This window comes from Mytilus trossulus, chromosome 14 (assembly GCF_036588685.1).
Source record: "Mytilus trossulus isolate FHL-02 chromosome 14, PNRI_Mtr1.1.1.hap1, whole genome shotgun sequence".
Taxonomy (NCBI): Eukaryota; Metazoa; Mollusca; class Bivalvia; order Mytilida; family Mytilidae; genus Mytilus; species Mytilus trossulus.
Genome location: NC_086386.1, coordinates 10,646,177 through 10,668,837, shown reverse-complemented (window position 1 = coordinate 10,668,837; position 22,661 = coordinate 10,646,177). Strand labels below are relative to the sequence as shown.

General features: G+C 31.7%; 1 protein-coding gene across 1 annotated transcript in view; it reads right to left on the bottom strand.

The window, feature by feature from the left end:
- LOC134696830 (uncharacterized) overlaps positions 1–22,661 on the bottom strand; it is a 79,139-nt gene that overhangs the window by 52,338 nt on the left and 4,140 nt on the right. Inside the window, exons 2-3 of the mRNA XM_063558782.1 lie at positions 20,338–20,515; positions 19,605–19,708 (exon numbers count right to left, since the gene is read on the bottom strand). Coding sequence (XP_063414852.1) covers positions 19,605–19,708; positions 20,338–20,515 — 282 coding nt within the window. The remainder of the gene's footprint in view (positions 1–19,604; positions 19,709–20,337; positions 20,516–22,661) is intronic.

The window sequence follows — 22,661 nt, the reverse complement described above, 5'->3', positions numbered from 1 at the left end:
CAAAACAAAAACCATTTAGATGTCATCATTCAATTTTTAACGACCTCAGTTTTCTATGCAATTTGACGACCTTTAATGATACGAGGATAAACAGACACTATCAAATAGTTATTTCAAGCAATAAATGGGGCAAGTATGGACACAACATTCAAGCTTGATACAGCTCTGAATTTGGATTGCGATTAAATAGTTGACACAACATAGTTTTCTGACACAGAATGAATGTAGTCTAAGAACTTAAACTTACCTCTTATGGTCCTATATCCCAAATCTAAATACATGGTTAGATTCAGCATATCAAAGAACCTCAAGAATTCATTTTTTGTTAAAATCAAAGTAAGTTTAATTTTAGACCCTTCGGACCTTAATGTACACCAATTTGAAAACGGGACCAAAAATTAAGAATCTACATTCACAGTTTTCGGCATATTAAAGAACCCCAATTATTCAATTTTTGATGAAATCAAACAAAGTTAAATTTTGACCCTTTTGGTCCCTAATTACTAAACTATTGTGACCAAAACTCCCAAAATCAATCATAACCTTCCTTTATGGTCATAAACCTTGTGTTAAAATTTCATTGATTTCTATTTACTTATACTAAAGTTATGGTGCGAAAACCAAGAAAAATGCTTAATTGGTCCCCTTTTTGACCCCTAATTCCTAAACTTTTGGGACCAAAACTCCCAAAATCAATCCCAATCTTTCTTTTGTGTTCTTAAAAATTGTGTTTGAATTTTATAGATTTCTATTTACTTATACTGAAGTTATTGTGTGAAAACCAAGAAAAATGTCTAAATGGGCCCTTTTTTGGCCCCTAATTCCTAAACTGAAGGGACCAAAACTCTCAAAATCAATCCCAACCTTCTTTATGTGGTAAATAACCGTGTGTTTAAATTTCATAGATTTCTAATAACTTAAACTGAAGTTAAAGTGCGAAAACCAATGTTTCTTTGGACTACGAAACTCAATTATCTTATCAAATATCTACTTGTATGCAACATTTAAAAAAATCGACTTACCACTCTCCCCCTTTTTCCAAGCCCCCCCCCCCTTAATGTTTCATGACATATTACATTTATTGAACAATCTGAAGAAAACATCCCAGACAAGACTGTTAGTGAAGCAAAGAATAAAAGCACATTCAAATTTGAACCCTTTATTTATATATTTTTTTTAAAAATAAATTTCTATTTATGCAGTTTTTTAGTGGATGTTGCTATGGATAACATGTCTTTCCGTGGTAACAATTGAAGTCAACAACATTTGACGATTGTAATTTAAAGTTTGCGTTAGCTTTTATGTATTTTTCCTTATCGGTTATGAAACATTCTGGACATTTAAGCTCTTAAACTGCAATATTCTGCAAATGAAAACTCCGTTTCCAAGGGAAAAAACGGTTGCTATGGTGATAAAACTAAAAAAAATCCCACACATTTTTCTATTAAATTTGGTAAAGTAGTATCCAAACTTCATAACTACAGTGTTAACTATTCTGTACACATTTGCACTTTTCTGAAAAACACCGGAGAAAATGTGGTAATTCAGCAAAAATCCCAATTTCAGAAAAGTTGAAAATATGCATTTTTTCACAAAATTTTACAAAAAAATTACAAATTTGGTTGACATGCAATCTTCACTAAAATGAGGCTTAAACCAAGATCTATCAATGTTACATATGAAAATTAATGAAAAATGCATAAATTCTTTTCATAATCAGGCTGTGAAATGTGGTGATTTAGCTGATTTTTGAAAGATTTTACAACGCTTAACAGCCAAAAAATTGTGTGTCCGTTACCATGGCAACCACTCATATTTTGCCACTCAAAATTATTTTTTGAGCAGAATTCATTTGTTGCTTCTACTAGGCCAAATATAGATAAAATCTGAAACCCCCCATATATCACATGTATATGGCACACTGCCTGGTTCTTATAAAGAGCTGTACTTTTAAAAACGTTTGAATTCTTACAAACAAAGCCTTTATCTTAGGTATAAAAGTGAAAGACACTTTTTAAGATGAACAAATAAATATATATACTTTACCTGTTTGTGAAATGCACATTTTTATCATAGCGCAGACTACAAAATGCAAAAACCTATAGTAGAGTGGCATACTTCGGAAACGTCTAGTATGAAGTAATAATAATTGTTATGCTCACATATATTTATAATAGACGGTATTAAATGACGTGACGTAAAACGTATTAAATTTTATTTATCGAAATTGATACGGCTATTAAGAGGGACGAAAGATGCAAGATGCCAAACTAATAAATCGAAAATAAACTGATTTAATTATGGAAGACATACGAAAAAGGCGTATAACTTATTGAATTATGCACACAGTTTCCAATAATAGAGGTTATTGTTGTGAAGAATATTTAATAATATGCTTGACACAATAGATCCAACAAGTTATCACTTTTGTGTTGTTTTTTGTTAAAACGTTATTAATATATTAATTACATCCGTTTCAGTATGAATTATATGTCTGTGCATCTTAATCAAATGCACTATATGAAAGCAATCTATGTTCAAATGTCAAATTAAAATACTTACTACAACTTGAACAAACTTGTTGTAGATTCAATTAACAGTAACAAGGACTGAAACCATAGACTTTTAAGTGGATTCCGCCCTAACACGACGAGGATGTCAATCTTAAATGTCCGATGTAGGGAGAAACAGTCTCTTAGATCAACAGGCTATGTAGTTTCTATCATAGACTAAAGCAATATATCAAATTCGGTTGATCATATTGATTTAAAAAATAAAAATGTAATGTAAGACTATTACGAATATTCCCTCGAAACATTATAATGTATTATTTTACCTATTCCCAGAGGTACATCATTGCTTAGTTTGATTATTTTACTATTAAAAACGAATGTGGTTCTAATTTTGCACTCCAGGAAAATAGGAGTCGGTAACGACGGTACTGTGTTTCTGGACTTTAATACACAACTGTAATGCCTTTGCGAAAAAATGCTATAATTTGTAAAAACAACAAACCATGATCTGTATTGACGTAAAATGTCCAGCTCTCGATTTTAAGCTCATGATTTTCGACACCATAACTGAGCAAAACTTATCGCTGTTTATTCTTTATATGATGAAAACATAATTATTCAATCAGTTTAATTGAGGTCTGGAGCTGGCATATCCCTAACTGCTAGTAGTTCTTTGTTAGTTTGTGTATCATTCTCGATTTACTTTGTTTACATAGTAGTTACATATTCTTTAAAAGTGAGTTTTAGTGTGCCTATTGCTATGTGTTGCTGGATTCTACATTGACTAGAGGTTAGTGTTGAGAGCTCACAAAACATGTTTAACATCGCCGCCTTTCCCAGACAAGTAGCCTCTGGACCTTGTAAGTCTTGTATGTATTTTTAATTAAGTTCATTTATATGTTTGCAGTTGATTGGGACGTCCATTGTCATTGAACTAGTGCACAATGTTATTTAGGGGCCAGCTAAGAACCACTTCTTGGTGTGGGATTTTTCGCTGCTTTGAAGACCCATTGGTAGCCTTCGGCTGTTTTCTGCTCTTTGGTCGGGTTGTTGTCTCTTTCACATATTAACCATTCAAATCTCAAGTTTAGTCATATAACAAATGACCTCGTATTCGTATTCAATATAACGTTTTTTACAGATATTTTAATTTTTCTATATTTTTTTGTAAAGGTAGTCCAATAACATACATGTATGACCTCGCATTCTTATTTAACTTTTAACGTTTTAATACTGATATTTTCATTTTGTCCCCGCTCACTTTACCCAGTTGCTGAATTAATGGTTTTTAAGTTCTTTCAAACAAACTTCAAACCTCAGGAAATAATTACATGATAAATAGCTTTCAATAACAGAATGTGAAAAATGAAAACATTGGGGACAAAACAGTGGCTTATTGTACTTGGTCATTTGGTATTGTTTTCTTGGTTTGGCAATACGACTGGAAACAGTGACAAAATTATATGGGAGACTTTTAAAAAATGTGTAAACCTTATTAAAGTAATTTATATATTCAGATCTTTTAAAGATGAAAATTACTTTGAACTTCAACTTCAATGTTGCATAATTTATATATCATAATTATATTCACATTCTGGAAGATGTTAAGTGATAAATCTGAATGAATATGAACACGCGTCACACGGTATGGCTGACTTATATAAACCCTAAAACCAAATTTCAGAAATCCTAGTATCGTAGTTCATGAGAAAAATGTGACAATAATTTTTAACTTGGCTCTCATGTATAACATAATATAAATGTTTGGTTAACAGGAAGTTAATGAGTGACGAGTTTGAAAACGCATCAAACGATAAAGCTGACTTATATAAACCCTGAAACCAAATTTAAAAAATCATTGTATTGTAGTTTCTGAGCAAAATGTGACGGAAATTGTAAATTTGAATATTATGTGTAAAGATACAAGTGTTCGGTAAACAGGAAGTTGTTGAATGATGACTCTGAACACGCATCACACGATATAGCTAACTTAAACAAACCCTTAAACCAAGTTTCAGAAATCATTATGGTGTAGGTCCTGTGAAAGATGCGACGACAAATATTCCTGGGACAAATGGACGGACTGATGGATGAACGGACGGGCAGATGAGCAGATAGATGGACTAACAGTTAGATGGAAGACAGAGAGAAAACAGAATACCCCCTATTTTTTAAGGCGGTGGTAAACATATCATAGGTAACGAAATGTCAATCTACTATTGTCTAATAGTTCTGGATAAATGTTGCTGGTGCCAATCAACTATTTTACAGCCCTAACCAAATGCAGTTGAATCATATATTTTGAAAACTAGTAATCACATAAAAGGATGTTTAATAGATCACAATAAAGACTGTTGTTGTAAAGTTTGTTTTTTGACATAATATTTTTCTAAGTCTCATCTTCTACTTATGTATATAAGTTTATAACAAAAACAAAATAATCAATAATGAATTACATTTTTTTCCACTCTTGAAAAGAAAACCCAATCAAATAACCGACGAATTTATTGACTTTTTTTATATAAAATATAATATTTATATTGTAACAAATAAAATGTTAATGAATTCAATTCAATGCAACGTTGTCATTACACACATTAATAGCCACCACGTTTACAACCAACAATGATGAACGTTTGTGTTAACACTAATGTGGTATGAAAGCTCCATCTTTTTATTTGTTCTTTGTGACTGTTAGCTTAAATAATATGTGGTGTCATTAGTCATCGAAAACATCACTGTATAAGGGAGCTACTTTTGGTGCAGGACTTAAAGATAAAATATTTTTTGGAGACCAATGCGGATCGAACATTGGCCACGGACTATTTGCTGCTTTCTTTAGTTTGAAGTTATATTTTCTTGCAGAATGAATAATTTTCGGATCAAAAGTTGCCTTTGATACGACATCGATATGCATTGTTGTTGAACTGCTAAATGGATCAAACTCGGTTTGGCTTTTAGACATTTTACTCTTGTGTACTCTGTATTGTATAGCTCCGACTCCCAGGACGATAATTATCGCAGGTATTCCTATAAGGCCCAATAATCCTGTTAAATAAGGCGATTCATCTGTAATGGAAATAGTATTAAAAGTATTTCATAACTCAAGTGGGTGAAATGTATGTTTTGTAAAAACAAATAAAAAAATTGCAGGTATTGTTCACACTATCAGGATAAGATATAAATAACTACTCGGATTATCGACACATCATTGTTTTATTATGTGTAACTACATGTTTTGGTCAGAGAACTATGAGTAAAATAGAAAAAAAAAACATGTATACAAAGTCCATTCACAGGTAGGGCTTACAGGGCACATGCACAAATGGGAGACAGACGGACTGGACTGACTGACATATGGACAAAAAATGCTCTTCAAATAACACTAGTAGTTTGTGAATAAGAAATATGGTTAACTGGTCTGTTGTTATTTAAGTATTATTGACATTTTGTTTATTTTCTTAGGTTACATCTTCTGACATCAGATTCGGGCTTCTATTGAACTGAATTTTAAATGTGCGTATTGGTATGCGTTTACTTCTCTACATTGGCTAGAGATATAGGGGGAGGGTTGAGATCTCATAAACATGTTTGACCCCGCCGCAATTTTGCGCCTGTCCCAAGTCAGGAGCATCTGGCCTTTGTTAGTCTTGTATTATTTTAGTTTATTTTAGTTTCTTGTGTACAATTTGGAAATTAGTATGGCGTTCGTTATCACTGAACTAGTATATTTTTGTTTTGGGGTCATCTGAAGGACGCCTCCGGATGCGGAATTTCTCGCTATATTGAAGACCTGTTGGTGACCTCCTACCGTTGTTTTTTTTCTATGGTCGGGTTGTTGTCTCTTTGTCACATTTCCCATTTCCATTCTAAATTGTATTGCTTATATTTGATTTATAGTGAACCCCTAGACAGATTATTTCCTCCGTTTTGCTGTACTGGATGTATAAATACGCAGCCACGCCTGGTTAAAACGGGGAAGTAAAAAACACTATGAAATGTTTGCCACTAGAGGTTCAGCAATCAATACTTTATCATTCAATCGTCAAGTCAAGTATTGTACACTCGTGAGTTCAACACGTTTACAGCTACCAAATCCGAAGGTACAACCTGGTTATTACTATTCAATTGTGTGAAGATAACCTATATTGTTGATACATTTCCATGAATCACTAACTTAGATTTCCAAATTTATCATATAGGCGTTACACGAAATTAAAACAGATGTGAAATACATAAATTATCTTACCACTAATGCCCCCAGTAGTTGTAACAGTAGTTATATCTTCACATAACTCTGAAAGGCAAACTTAGTAAAATGTATACCGATAAAGTAATTGTAAGAGATACATATATCAAATTACAACATAACGGCACAAATGAATGAAATGTGTCAACAATCTAAGAAAAAAAATTATTTATGTTAAAATCTAAATTGGTCCGAGCCGAGAAAAATTGTGAATGATTTACTTAAAACTTTAAAATATCTTTTATCACAACCAAAATGTCCTTTATAGTACTGCAGAAATCATAACTGGATATAAAGCAGACTGGCACATTCATACGCGACTCGATCGAACAATGTTTTTTTTAAAGCACTTTATGGTTAAAAATGTATTAAAAAAAGAAGATGTTGTATGATAACCAATGAGACAACTCTCCCCAAGAGATCAAAATAAGACACAATTATAAGTCACCGTACGGCCTTCCACAAAGAGAAAAGCCCATACCGCATAGTCAGCTAAATAGTCTTTGAAGTGAGAGGGTTAGCGCTATAGCATCAGGTTTAATCCACCATTTTCTACATTTGAAAATGCCTGTACCAAGTCAGGAACATCACGTTTCTTGTCCATTCGTTATTGATGCGTTTTGTTATTTGATTTTACCATGTGATTATGGACTACCCGAATTGATTTCCCTCTGAGTTCAGTATTTTTGTGGTTTTACTCTTTAGTACAATTAACCATACCCGATGGATCTGTCAGTACTACACGTATACCACCAGGCTCTGTTATTGTTGAGGATGATGTGTTGCTACAAAACTTTGAAGTTTCCGTGGCGTACGTAGTATTTCCTATTCTCTGTAACGACTAGAACATACAAAACATAAAATAGCGAAAACTCATCTTCTATAAACAAACAAAAAGCTTGAAACAATCCTTAACATATTTGTGTGTATGGTGCTTACATGAATTTTTTGACATTGCACAAGACCTGTGCTTTTGTACTGTATTGTGTTGCATTTTTTTAATTTATTTGTTTGTCGCAGTAGTTATCAAAACAAAATGGCATCGTACAAGTGTGAAACATTTCAGAAAAAAAGTAATGTATTATAACTTTCCCGTTAACATGGTTAACATGGTTAAGACTCTTCTTACTAATACAATGAGAATAAAAAAGCCTTGAGAGTATTGTTTCAATTCAAGTTATATAAAGGATGAGAACATACAAATGTGACATAAACATAAAGTCTGCTTGTTAAAGAGATCTTTCACAATATAACAGTTCATAAGATACATGTTATCATACTCGAACAAGTATTCTGACTTTCATTCGACTAGTCATTGATTGTACCCCTATATGCATCGAACTTAGCGGAGAACCAACAAATACCATTTCAAATTCTTCATTTTTACCTGACACGGAACAGAACTCATTACCTCCAGCACTCAAGGTAACTGAGGACGCAACCGCCGAGGAGGTGCTAGAATATGAAAATCAAAATTGTTGTAATGCTGGCTGTGTTTACCTTTCTGTACCTTTACGGTGTTCCAGATAGTGAACACCTCCTATTAGTATTACTATTCAAGTTTGCTGTTATAACTGTCTTGATAATATGTTGTATGTTGCATGCGTTTTTGCCTTGACTGCAAAACATGAACTCTACGCTTTCCAACTTTTGAGATAAAAATAACGTTTAAAGCTGTGCAAACTGACGTTTTCTTTTCTTTATGAATTAAGATGAGGATAGAAATGGAGAAAAGTGTCAAATCCTGCACGTACTATTATAAGGGAAAAGACGTCACACGAAACATATAGATACAAGCATACAAGACTAACAAAGGCCTGTTAATCCCGACACGAGCCGGGTGCACAAATGCTGCGGGATTAAAAACGTTTATCATACGTCGAAACAAAAGATAGTGTGGTGCAAATATTTAAATTAATATTTCAATAATACTCACAAAACAACTAAATGGATTTTGAATACCAGCGTCCATATTCCAAACAGAAAGATACGTTTCAGAATCTTCGTTAATTGAATGTAAACATTTATACATTCCCCCACCTATTTAAAATAAAGAATGAAGTCAGCCTACAAAATAATACATAACATTCCATGTCTAAAGTATAAGTACATTTATCATCGTTAAAGCATTTAACAATTATGGAACCAACGGGGGGGAAATCGACAGATATGATAATTATTGTCTTTACTTTATGTTCTTTATACACGTATTTCCTTACAACTGATCTAGTGTGAATAAAGGTGGATACCTTTAACAATAAATGTTACAAGAAACTTTACCTAACAATGTTATTTTAGGGATTTCCGACGACAGATCAACAACGAAAAAGCCATTACCTTTATGCATGCATTTCAACATGATTAATTGTATAAAAAAGTGTCTGGTGTTAAAGTTTGTATGTTGTCCTTATAGTTGACTTTTTTATTATTATATCACATTCTTCCTTGAGGTACTCCAAATACATTTACCTGATATTAGCTAAGAAAACAGGATTGAATAACTGATAATTTACTTAACGATGCTAATTAAAACAATCAGACAATTCACAATGAAAGGTTTAAGATCTTTGCAATGCTATTACTTTTAGCGATCATCAGTGGTAAACTTACTGGAGAATGTTTTTCCCACATCAGTATTTTCACATACACCACTATACGATACTTGTATTCTTGTTTTATCAGTACATACGTCCCATGTGGTATTACTACAGTACAACCCGCTAGCTTCACCATGATGGTGAACTGTCACATTAGTGAAAATAGCTTGAATAGCTGACGAACAGGTTATATTTATATGTTGTTCCTCGATAGAACCTGCAAAAAAATATAATCAACACTTCAGAACTTTCTTCAAATGCAGGTCATATGATATTCAAATTAAATTCAAAACCTGTAAACAAATCATAAAATCTTTTGAGTTTTTGTTTTCGTTTTCGCGCTATTTAGAGTGCTGTTTAATATAATATTTGCAAAAGATTCCAACATGTAAATTTGAATTTCGACGAATTTGAATTAATAAAGGCCGATTTATTGAAACTTCCGTCGAAATTTAAAGTCTTGCGTTGAATTAATCGCCGAGTTTATGAGTTTTTGTGCTCAAACGCGTGCTTTAAGACGAATTCGTCGATGTAGAAAATAAATTCAACACTTGCTCACATTAGAGATTCTAAAACATATTTTGATAATTTTATAATACCAACAAAGAGTATATGCTTACCATTTCGTACTAAAGTTATAAAGTTTCTAGCTGCTGTTTTTCTTGCGCAAACATCTTGAAGGTTGACACTTATATTTACATGACCATACAAGATATTAGTAAGGAAAGGATTATATTCTGTAAAGATATAACACAACAGATTAAAACAGATGTAAAATCAATATAATCTAAGGGACTAATATAGACGTAAACCTGACATATCGTCAAACCTAACTACAAAGCACGAACTCTTTCAATTTTAGAAATATGTCCAGACTATATAGAGACTTTGGATATATTGCAGTGATACCGAGCTGAAGCCTGGAGGTTAAACTATGTTTCTATTATAGAAGCTCCTTTTTACAGAAAATGTGTAGACCAGCAAAATAAAGTTCGCGGAAAAGATATGAAAGGCTAACTTATTTAGAAATAAAAAATATATGAACATAGTCGGAATAAGAGCTCTCTATTACAATTTTTTTTTCTTTAAATCTGTTTTCTTCTAAACGATTGTATAGTTAACATATGAATGTCATACACAGATTTGAAATGCAGCATTCACATTCCATAAACTATATAAACTTCCGGTGATGAGAACAAAAAAAGGTATACACTGTGACTAAAATACCCATACTTAAATTATTCATGCCGTTAATATTCTCGTTTGAACTCTTATAATGTTTCTGTCTTGTTCGCTGAAGTACGTTTATTATCCATTTTTCATCATCACTTAATAATGTTGAATAGAGAGAAAAAATGAACGACAGTATAATTCATTATTCATTATTGAATAAAGAAAAATGAACAATGAACAATGATGGTACTTTCCAAGCGTTTTTTTTTAAAAGGACCCTATATATCCATGGCATGTGTACTAGAGTTGATATTCGTCTTATCGACATTTGTATTACATCTCCATGCTTTATATCTTCATTTCACAGTAGCAACGGTAATCACCTGTTTAGCCTGTTGTTTTTATAAAGATTCCTCTGATGAATCTTCTGTATACGAAACGCGCGTCTGTTTATACTCCACCACATGTGTTTTATGGCGATCTGTCTACGTTTTAGGCATAGAAATTACACGTTATATTTATAAACAAGTTTCCGGTGGAGTGTGTCATCATTTGTGAACACGGCAACTGCAACCTTTATTTTTTCATGTTAAGAAAATAAATTGAGGTCGAGGGTTGCTCAATTGCTCGCACTGGTGATTCATATTCTAAACATAACTAGTTAAATCCATTATATTGACAAATCACGAAGATAAATGTAATGGTTACCTGTCAACTGATAGTAATAAGCAATATTGCTGTCAACTATAGTCAGTTCTATACAGAGAAACAAGTGGATGGTAGAATTAGCAAATGACAGCTCTGTTGGGGATCTAAAATGATACAGTAAATTACAAACGACATATCACATTTATAGTTATCTTGTTGGGTCCTGTCGTACGAACGTTTACCCAAAGACCTCCTTCACTCATATTTCCCTTATCGAAAACCTATTCTGTATTCATTTTTGTAAGATAATGATCAATGTATTTAAATGTACAATTTACAATTCTGTAGAAAATATAAAGTTAATATTTTGGAGTAACAAGTTTTTTGTCCCCATTGAATGTTTTCCTGTAAGGTATAATTCATTTTCTATTTTTTTTCTTTTTGTTGTTCTTTTTGCTATTCTATTCTCAACTGAGTGTTATCAAATGAAGAAAAAAAACTTGAAGACAAACATGTCTACAATAGCAAAGGCTCTGACGTGTTTGAATAAAAAAAAATATCAAAATTGAAACATTCGAAACAATAGAATAGTTGTTAATTTTTTTTGATTTTTGTATTTATTTTATACCTTGTTATATATGTGTTATCTAGGGGGATAAAACTGTACTGTTATTTACCACATGACATGGGTAAAATCTCATTGTTCTTACTGTGCTATAATCTGAATAATACACAGCTAAGGTGTTCATTAGCTACCTCAGATATACTGCACATCTGAAATCTATTTTTACCTTAAGGGGCGTTTCCTAGATTCTAATTATAATGTAATGCACCGTTATTATTCATTGATGTGACGTAATCAACAATGACGTATTCGAGCAGATTTAACGAATAATTATCCTATTTACTCAATATTATTTTATATGTTTTATGTACCGTAAAATGTATTTGTTGTCTTGTTGAATGTGGCAAGTAAAGTCCAAACTGTCAGGTAAAGCCTCGTGAGGTAGAAGGCTATACGACTTCATAAACGTAGAGTTATAGACAGTCACATCTCCTCTGTCAGCTCCGAACCAGTTTCCAATTAAGTCAGAAGGGAAACTGCATTGACAGTCTATAAAAAGTATAATTTAAAAAGAAAAATGTCAGCCTTATGTTTTAATGCGTTGATTTTGTTCTAATCAGTATTATCAAGCCTAAAGTCAGCTGCATGTTAAAAGGTGACTCTTATATTATCAAATCGATTTGTTACAGTTAGCGATAATTTAAATTATTTGTTTTCGTATATTACCAATTTAATTACCATGGTTACTAGATGGAGTATAAAAACAAAATGGAAAGAAAATGGACAGAAACAAATTATTGTAATAATAATATGGCAACAACGCAGGTTTGCGAAATTATAAACAAGGAAACATGTTAATGTTAAGGCAATTTATAAACTTTACTAGATATATTTAAAATTGTTCTGGATCGTCATTTTTTAATAATAAATAGTTTGTATGCTGATAATTGATTTTTTTTTAGAAAATTAGACAGCAAAAAATACTCACCCACATTGATTAAACAAATCAAACATAACACACAAAATCCTACAACTATTGTCATCACTGTCATTATTATATAAAAAAATGTTTTAAATAATAGAAGGAAAATTTAATAATGTAACTCATTTGAAGCAAATGAAGACATTTACGACTAAATCAATTAGCATATATTTTACTTTGATTAGACCCTTTAAACTGAAAACACCTATATCACTTTCTCGTATATATAAGAGAACAATTGTTGATTTAAGCTATGATCTTTGCTGATAATAATGTGCAAGTAATGTTTTAATTACTTAATCCGTATCTTTTATTGTGTTTGTAATAGTAAACTATGATTTAAACAATTGATTCTGTGTTGCATATTCATTTTGTAAAGTATGAAAAATATGATGATGGCGTATCTACAAAATAAATAATCTCTAAAAGAACAAAAAATGGAATCAATCGACATCTGAAAGTTAGCATAAAATGATGCTTTTAAATGTCATTGTTATACCTGAAGCTTGTTCCACATATTATGTTTTCATTCTCAAGTTTGTGCATTTCATTATGGCACATCTGATAATTTAACTGCCTTTGTTATACTATTTTTTTTATAATTTCAAAAAAAGCAAAAATTACAAAGTATCGTCAACCACATGATAGCAGATGCATTATCAGTTGAAATACAAAAGCCTTCAAAAAAGTTATGTACGTAATTTATTCTTTTATGCATATTGGTACACTACAACCAACCAAACAATCCAGTCATGCAATACAATTTTCGTCTTCAAATTTTAGCTATTCGTTAATGAGCGCAATCTGAGTGTCTCCAAGCTATCAATATAACAAAAGGATGAATCGCTTAATTTGTCTGACAAATAACAAAAAGAAAGTAGAAATGACCAAAGTGACCTTACGTCAAATTACTTATACACTTGTGATACTATAAAAAGTAAAATCACAAAAAACTGAACTCCGAGAAAAATTTATTCGGAAAGTCCCTAATCACATGGAAAAATCAAATGACAAAACACATCAAACGAATGGATAACAACTGTCAAATTCGTGACTTGGTACAGATTTTTGAAATCGCGTCAAATTTAATAATATTGATAATGATGCGTGAACAAAATAAACAGACACTATCAGTAAAAATTCACAAATGAAGGTAAACAGTATAATTTGGTAGGGCACATTCGTGAAAATGAATAGGAATTGTAGTTAAGACAAAAGGAACATATCCGATATCATATATATATAACAAATATTCTATAACGGTGAACCAACTCGTGATGGCGTTCGTACAATTTACGACGTGATGACTTTAGCTTCAGAACAAACTTCGCAATTTGGAAGCCGAAATCATCTCTTTCGTCGTGATAATTATCAAAAGTACCAGGAATATAATTTAGTACGCCAGACGCGCGTATCGTCTACATATATATGACTGATCAGTGATGCTCATATCAAAATATTTATAAAGCCAAACAAGTACAAAGTTTTGTTTTCAACCGACCCTCATAGTCAATATCTAGAAACAAATCATAATCAAGTGGCAAAAACAAGTCCTGAAACACATTAAACGAAGGAATAACAACTGTCATATTTCCGACTTGGTAAAGGCATTTCCAATGTAGAAAATTGTGAATTGAACCTGGTTTAATAGCGCTTAACCTCTCACTTGTACGACAGTCTCATCAAATTATGTTATATTTACAACGATGCGTAAACAAAAGAGACAAAATAAATAAAATAGTCAAAATTTAAGTACAGCAGTATCTTTCCGTACATTTGACACAAGATTAGATTATTCTGCCAAAATCACCAGATATCATGTCAGGATGTTTCTTGAAGTTGTGTAAAATTAACGATCTAATAAAACCGTTATTATATTCGTGCATTTTTGACACTTTGCATAACATTTACACTTCTATGTCCAATTCTAAATCTTTGCATAGAGGCTGGTTAACCAAATAAAGGCTCAATCTGAACGTTTGCCTTAACTTGTTGCAATATATGTATACTAACACACAATTTAAGACCGATTCTAAATACTTTAATTATATGTTATAGTTATCAAACAAATACACAATATCAAGTCAACTAGCCTAAAAACAGCATGTTATATAGCGTTGCCGTTGGACATTGGTCCAGAATAAAAGCTGTATAAACTTACACCAGACGGTCTTCGGGGGAGTTTCCCTTGCATGTAATCATCGAATGTATCGTTATATAAAGGTTCTACTTTTGCAATCGGTTGTAATGTTTTGGACGGAATCCATTGTGGATCAAACAAGGGAAAGAAATTTAAGGGCTTTTTGGGTTTAAAATTATAAAGTTGAGCTGGTTTTATGACACTTGGAACAAATGTAATTTTTTGAACTATGTCAGGTTGTCCAGTCCCGTCGTCAACAATAGGTGGAGGTTTCTTCTTTCGTTTTGGCAATTTGATTTTCGTGCATATACATCCATATTTCCGACAGCAATATCTGGCCAACAATATAGCTAGTATAAGCAGTAGAATGAATGGTAGAATTAACAGCATGTACAGCCAAGCCAGGTTAGGAGGAACTTCTGGTATTGCTACAATATATCAAATATCATGTAAACTATTTTCCATTGAAACATGACATTTATTTCGAATTTTTATAAAATGTTTCTTTTTTTTAATTTTATAAAATATATATAGATACGTGTCGATATCGATCTTTGATCGATATTTGATGAAATTTTAAAGTAATGCGGGTTGTTGTCTCTTTGATACATTCCCCATTTCCATTCTCAATTTTATTTAATTGTTACAAAAAATCCTACAACGTTTCCCCGAGAAGTCACGTGCTGGGTTCAGCTTCAATCTACCAACCAAATATGAGAATCAGAATTGGGTTTACAGAATAGAGAATTGTGGTTTAATCGTGCAGAATAAAGGGAGTGCTGGAGAAACGAGAAACAATACTTAAAAGAGAGAAAATAATAATAGTTTAGTATAAAACAAAGAACGGTTTGAAGTGAATAAAAATAGAGAAAATTGTTATAAAAGATAAACACGAAAAAGAAACCCCTACCCAGATCTTTACGTATGTTTCTTGACATCTCCCGAGCATCAGTTGATTTGAAACATCTTAAAATATCTTCTGTCTTTCGTTTTTTAATACTCTTTTAAAATTGAGCGTAAAGCTATTTATACTTACTGGGAATTATAACTTCACATGTACCTGAAATGAAGATGATAAATTTTACTGTGTGCTAAATAGATAAATTATCTGCATAGAGTAAACGAGTATTGTCTTATTGGTTTTCAGTTGAAATTTCCGAAAGTTTAAATACATTGTAATTAAATGCGTTTTACACCCGGAATTATATCAAAGTAAACAGAAATGATGGAGCTTTCATGAAGTTATTACATACAAACGATAAAATACTTTTATGATGTTTTGAAAATAAAACACAGTGTATGTTAAGAATAGGAAAACTTCAACAAAATCGTTTAGGAAGAGAAAACAGATGTCGAACAAGACGAACATACAAAGGACAAAGCTTTTTTGTGTACTTAAGTGAAACAACTTAACGGGGTTTAGATAACCGTTATCAATAGGTATTGAATAATAAATATGCCAAATCATATTTTCCTTAGCCAAATAAACTTACTTATTATATCCCAAATAACAAGTTTAACACCACCTGTCTCAGCTTCAGAAGATGTTGTTGTATTTTCACAAAACTTTGGAGTTTCTGTAGCATAAATTGTATCACCAGTTCTTCTGAATGCCTGGATTTAAAAAAAAAGGAACATGATTATGTAACAGTTTAACAATTTAAATAGTAAAGTATTGAAGAAAAAGCCCGTAAACATGTATTTAGAATAGAAACGGTACACTAGGTTTAAAAAACGTAGCAAATACAAAGTATTGAAATCTGCACACAAACGACTCTTATTAATATTACAGTTTTACTGATTACAGGTTGACTGGTCTAAACAAATACTTCAATGAATACAGTATCATAATAATTAAAATTGTAATGTGTTTAACTGGACTTTTACAAACCATGGATAACCTAATTTCCCCAAGAAACATTTGTCTAAAAGTTAAAAATAATATTACGGTTCGAATTATAAATCTTAACGACTACATCATTGTAAACTAACGAACAGAACAAATCTGTATTTGTTATTAATTATATTAAGTAGAGTAATTTGAATTTGAAACGTACTAGACAGTAAAATGGATTGGTAACAAAAGTAGCGTCGTTCCATATAGACAGGTAGGTATCTGGTCCGTCTTGTATCGAATGTATACAGCGGTATAGTCCCACAGCTGTAAGTAAGTAATGGTAAATTAAATCACTGACTATTGATAGTGCATAATTTTTTTTAATTTTATTTTGATATTTCGTCAGTTGTTTTTTGTACATTTTTTTTTTCACTTTCGACATATAGTCAAGTGGAGATAATTTGTTCACATGTTTGGTTTCACCACTCAAATTTGATGATTCCATAAGATCATTCATGTATCTGTGCAACAGTGCGTCGTGTTAATCTTGTAAAGAGATAAATCACAAAAATATTGGTAAATCAAAAGTTCAAATATATCAAACGAATGGACAACAACTATCATATTACTTGACTAGTGACAAAATTTCAAAATGCTGCATTCAGTTTTGTGAAAACTTTACTGTTCTATATCCACACACTCATTGACTTATAATAGCTTATACATCTCGTTGGACACTGTAACTTGGAAGTTCATAGAAAAATAGTTTATACGTTTGAGTATCCACTAATTTTCCTGTATTGTTTTGCTGTTAAATTTGTGATAAAAATAATTTTAGAAGAAGGTTTCTTAAATTGTTTGCCTGATTTGAGTAAATCTATTAGAATAATTGTTATAAAACAAACTATTGTCGGCTCTAAAGTCTGGTTGTTGTCTCTATAGCACATGTCCCATTTCAATTCTCAATTTTAAGTATTACAGAATTGGTGATTTTACATGATATAAAAATTCATGATGCATCTCTAATAAAAAATAAGAATTAACTTTTAAAGCCACATTGTTTGTTGTGAGTGTCCCTCTTCCGGAATAGAATGTGGTTGATTTCTTTCAGATTCTTGTCTATGAAAAAAACAATTACAGTTTAATCTTAATTTATCTGTGTTGAGTTCTACAGACTGTTATTTGTCGTGTCGCCTTTTTTCGGGGATTTTCAGTGGTACAAGATAACAAGGGTAAAATTGTTAAGCAGCTAAATATAAACTCACAAAACTTTATAAAAAAGACCAAAATATTCGTTACAATGCATTACACATCAATTCAGAGCTTGGTAATTCAAATCATCTAAGTGTCGATTTCCATTTTACATGATATTTAATTGATGCAAGTTATATTTCCTTTGCTGCACTTTTGCCTTATATAGGAGGCATATACATGTTAGTTATACGTAAATACATTTCACACTTATAAATATTAAAATAAAGTGTTTGTAATACAAACCTGATAATGTTTTGTCAGTAGAATCTGTAGAACACGTTCCATTGTATGTAATGTTAATCAAAGTTTTATCTGAACAGACATCAAATACAGTGTCAGGACACATTGATGCGTACGCTTCATTCTGGTGCTGAATGGAAACATTACCAAACTGGGCCTGTAGATCTTCAGGACATGTTATGTTAAGACTTCCATCAGCAATGGAACCTATGAGTAACACACAGCTTGATTAAAGGTGGTTTCGTACCTTGTATACAATGATTTCAATAAGAAACGTTTTCTGCATTTAAATAAATGTATTTTCTTAGTTTCTGGTATGATATAGTAGCAATAATCAAACATAAATTATTCTCAACATAGTTATTATAAAAGATGTGTATTAAACATTTGAGATTTTCTGTTATAATCAAGAGTTTAATATAACTGCATTTAATTCAATTCGAAATTATGTTTAGTACTGAAATACACAATTCTGAATCGCAATGACAAACTACTCTGAAAAACAAACATGTGTTGTAAAAGTAAGAATCCGTGTGACATCAGCTTTGATAGCTTTTCATTTCATTGCTTGTGTGTTAGTATTTTTTTGGGGTAAATTTATGTTCGCTATTTTGATATTTGATGTTTGATAATCTTTGGTAAATTCATTACAGTTTTAAGACTGGTATTGTTTAAAGATGGACTATTCTGTAGTTTCACACCATATACAAATCTAGAATATCATGATTATGGCTAACAAATGTGAATAACATATGATGAAAAAACGAGAGGCAAAACTTGTTTTGATGTTATGAAAATTTTTACTATTCTAAAAGTCAAACATGTACCTACCATCTCGAACTAATGTGATGAAATTACGACTGACCAATGTCCTGCTGCACACGCTGTCAAAAGTAGCTGAGTTTGTACCGTCTCCAACCATGTTATCTTGCAAATAGGGGTCATGTTCTAATAAATAGTCCATTGAAATAATTAATCATACTGAATCACTTAGTATTATACAGATTGTTGTATCTTTTTTTTTGTTTATCGGACGATCGACATTTAAAAAGTAGAATGTTCATTCAGTACCACGAGGTCAATATTATTACTATTATTAATGGACTGTTCCTTTAGAAGTTCACTCAGTAATTATTCGTTGAAAAGTCTACGCGTCGCTGCTGACGTCATGATTTTCAGCTTATGTTTTTAATTTTCACGTTTCATTTAACAAATGATCAGAAAGTAGGGTTCCAACTCCCAAAGGAACATTTGGCAATTTAAGAGACGACATTTGTTCCCTTAGGTTAGATTTTATTGTTTAAGCCGTATTTTCCTCCGTCGTACAGTATATATCCCAACATCCCCGTGTCCGTAAGTGAAGTTATTATTTTTATATCATTGGTTGTAATATGCTTAGCACTCACCTGTTAACTGGTAATAGTAAGCAATATCACTATCAACAACGTGTATTTCTAAACACATATAGAACTTTATTATCAAGCCAAAAATGTTATTCACTTGTTCTGCTCTGAAATATTAAATAGTTTGTTATGATAATTTGTATACCGGAATATCTTCATTCAGTATTTTAATTAAATTGCTTTAGCTGTTATTTGTACGCAGTCATACGCGCATAAAACAGATGGGTTTTTATATTTGTTGATTGTTTTCGAACTGTTTTGATTCGTGAGCTACTAACAAGTCTAGTGTAGACAAAATGTACATCTTGAGTATTGTTTCTTTAAAAGCATGGTATCGTGTATGAATTTAAAAGACAATATTGCTGCGTTGAAGACCCATTGATGGCTTACGGCTAGTGTCAGTCCTTTGGTCGGTTTGTTGTCTCTTTGATTTGTTACTCATTTCCTTTCTAAATTTTGATACATAACACAGCTAGAATTTATTTCCGATGTATTGATTGGTTGTTTAATATCTAAATTTTTAATATGACAAAGTGAAAATGTTTTTACTTTTTATTTTCATAAGATTTTGACTGCAATATGTTCAATAAAGATAACTATAAAAAAAAACGAAAAAAGTGACCATGTTACGATTCTGTGGATACTACTTTTTTTCACGTCAATATAGATTATATAATTATTACCACAAAAATTAGTATTAAAACTCATTTTTAACATAATTCTAAGTTTCTTTTACCTCAAGTAGTATAAAGTCCCTGCACTGTTTTGCTCTTCGCAGTAAAAGTGGAAAGCACTGACAGCAGGAATGGTCACTTTATAAAATTGTAAGTATGTAGAATTTACAAATGTCATGTCCCCTCGGTCAGCCCCTTTCCATACTCCTATAAGCTGTGATGGAAAATTACATTGACATGCTAAAAAAGAAAGCAAACAATATTATTGTTAGAAAAATTATTTATCACTTTAGAGTTTATTCTTGATAACTCAAGAACAAATTACTGAATTACTGATGGAACATTGAATTTACGGACACCATCACGAGTTTGTTGACCGTTATTGAATAACCGTTGCACAGATGATATCAGATATTTTTCTTATGTCGTAACTACAATACACTTCCCCTTTTCACAAATGTAATATACCGAATAAGATTATTAACCGGGATTTGTAATCACATAAATAACCCGACTGGTGCCACATGTGGAACAAGGTCTGTATACCCTTCCGGAGCACCTGAGATCGTCCCCGTTTTTGGTGGATTTTGTGTTGCTTATTATTTACGTTTCTATGGTGTGTCTTGTGTACTTTTATTTGGCTGTTTGTCTTTTTGTTTTTTTAGCTATGGCATTGACAGTTTATTTTTAATCTCTGAGTATGACTGTCCCTCTGATATCTTTCGTCCGTCTTTGAAAACTGATATCAACATAAGGCTTTTATAAACACATCCTTTTAAGATTGTTCTGATATGTGTATGCTTTAATTACCAGTGGAATGTGCATTGATAGGTATCCTAACATGACGTCCTTCAAACGCTTTGAGTACACACCCGTGGTAAAATTTGAATATATTGCATGGGCTGTTCCGATCGTACTCCCACGTCATATGCTTTTTCATGAATGAGTTTGCGACGTCATAAAACGATGACGCTAGAATATGAGCATTTTACGGGAAAATACACGATTGTATTACCGAAAATCATCACAACATGGAAACGTAAACAAACGATGCTAAAATGTGTTATAAGTCATATTTGTTAAAACAATTAAGACATATAAGTAAATTATCATTTAAATTAATTCAAAACTATCTATATATGTTATTTTAAATACTTTAAGCATGTCACTAATTCAGTTTGCTCCGTTCTTTGACGCCAATTTAGTAGTAAGTTTATTTCTGGGAATGGCAAATATTTGCCTACACCTAGAGCGCTTCGATCCAAAAGGATTGCCTTATTTGACCTATTAGAATCGAAATAATTCATGGGGGCTTGAATATATTTAGATTTTACCACAGGTTGTCCCTTTATGCTGATATTTTACCCCTCGTTATCGCTCAGGGTAAAGTATTTGTCATAAAGGGCCAACCCGTGGTAAAATCACGATATATTCAAGCCCCCATGAACTATTTCTTAATTAAATTAGAGGAAACATCGAGTTATCTTAAAACGGTACATTGTGTTGTTTTGGATTGTTTTATTCATATAGCAATGTCGTTTTGAGACTTACATATTATGATTATTCTTCTTGCATCGTGTTGTTTTACTGCACTGCCCCCAAAAAGGAGGGAATTGTTTACTTACAAACACATTAAACCAAAACACATACATGTAGTCGTTGTTTGTTTCATAGACCTGATATTCTGTGATTAATGCCATATTTGAGTTTCATTTGTCTTATAGTTCTAAGCTTAAATCAAACCATTAGTTTCACATTCATTTTTTTTCACTTTTTTTGTACTCAATAATATATACAGAATTTTTTTTGTCTTTGCATACCAGTGTAACTGCAACAAATATATAGCATTTTAATACTATTCTTAAGTAGTTGTACATTTTGTAACATCTGATTTTGACAGCAATGCAAAGCCTGAGCAAAATCGTAGTAATTAAGATACGACATTTTCCTTTCACAAAAACCTCAATACCTTTCGAAATATCAAATCAGATACTGGAATATTTTATAATAAGATTTGTTCTATGAGTTATGTATATTAGAAAATTAATGTGAAATACGATGAAAAAAATTCAAGTACTGTTGAAAAACGAAGTAATTAGCCAATACATCAGACACAACTCACTTTGAAATGGATGGTTTTTGGTATTTTATTCAAGGACTACTGTTTCATTTCATTTCAAATCTCCAATTTCGGTAAGCATAATACTTATATATAAAAGTTACTATTTCTTTTTCACAAAATAACAACGCCCTAAATCTATCAGAACTGATTATAATATACATATCACAGCTATACCTTATCTGTCGTAAACATATGCTTAAATCAAATATGGAAAATAACTTGGTAAACACAAATAAGACATCAACCAAATGACATTGTCACACT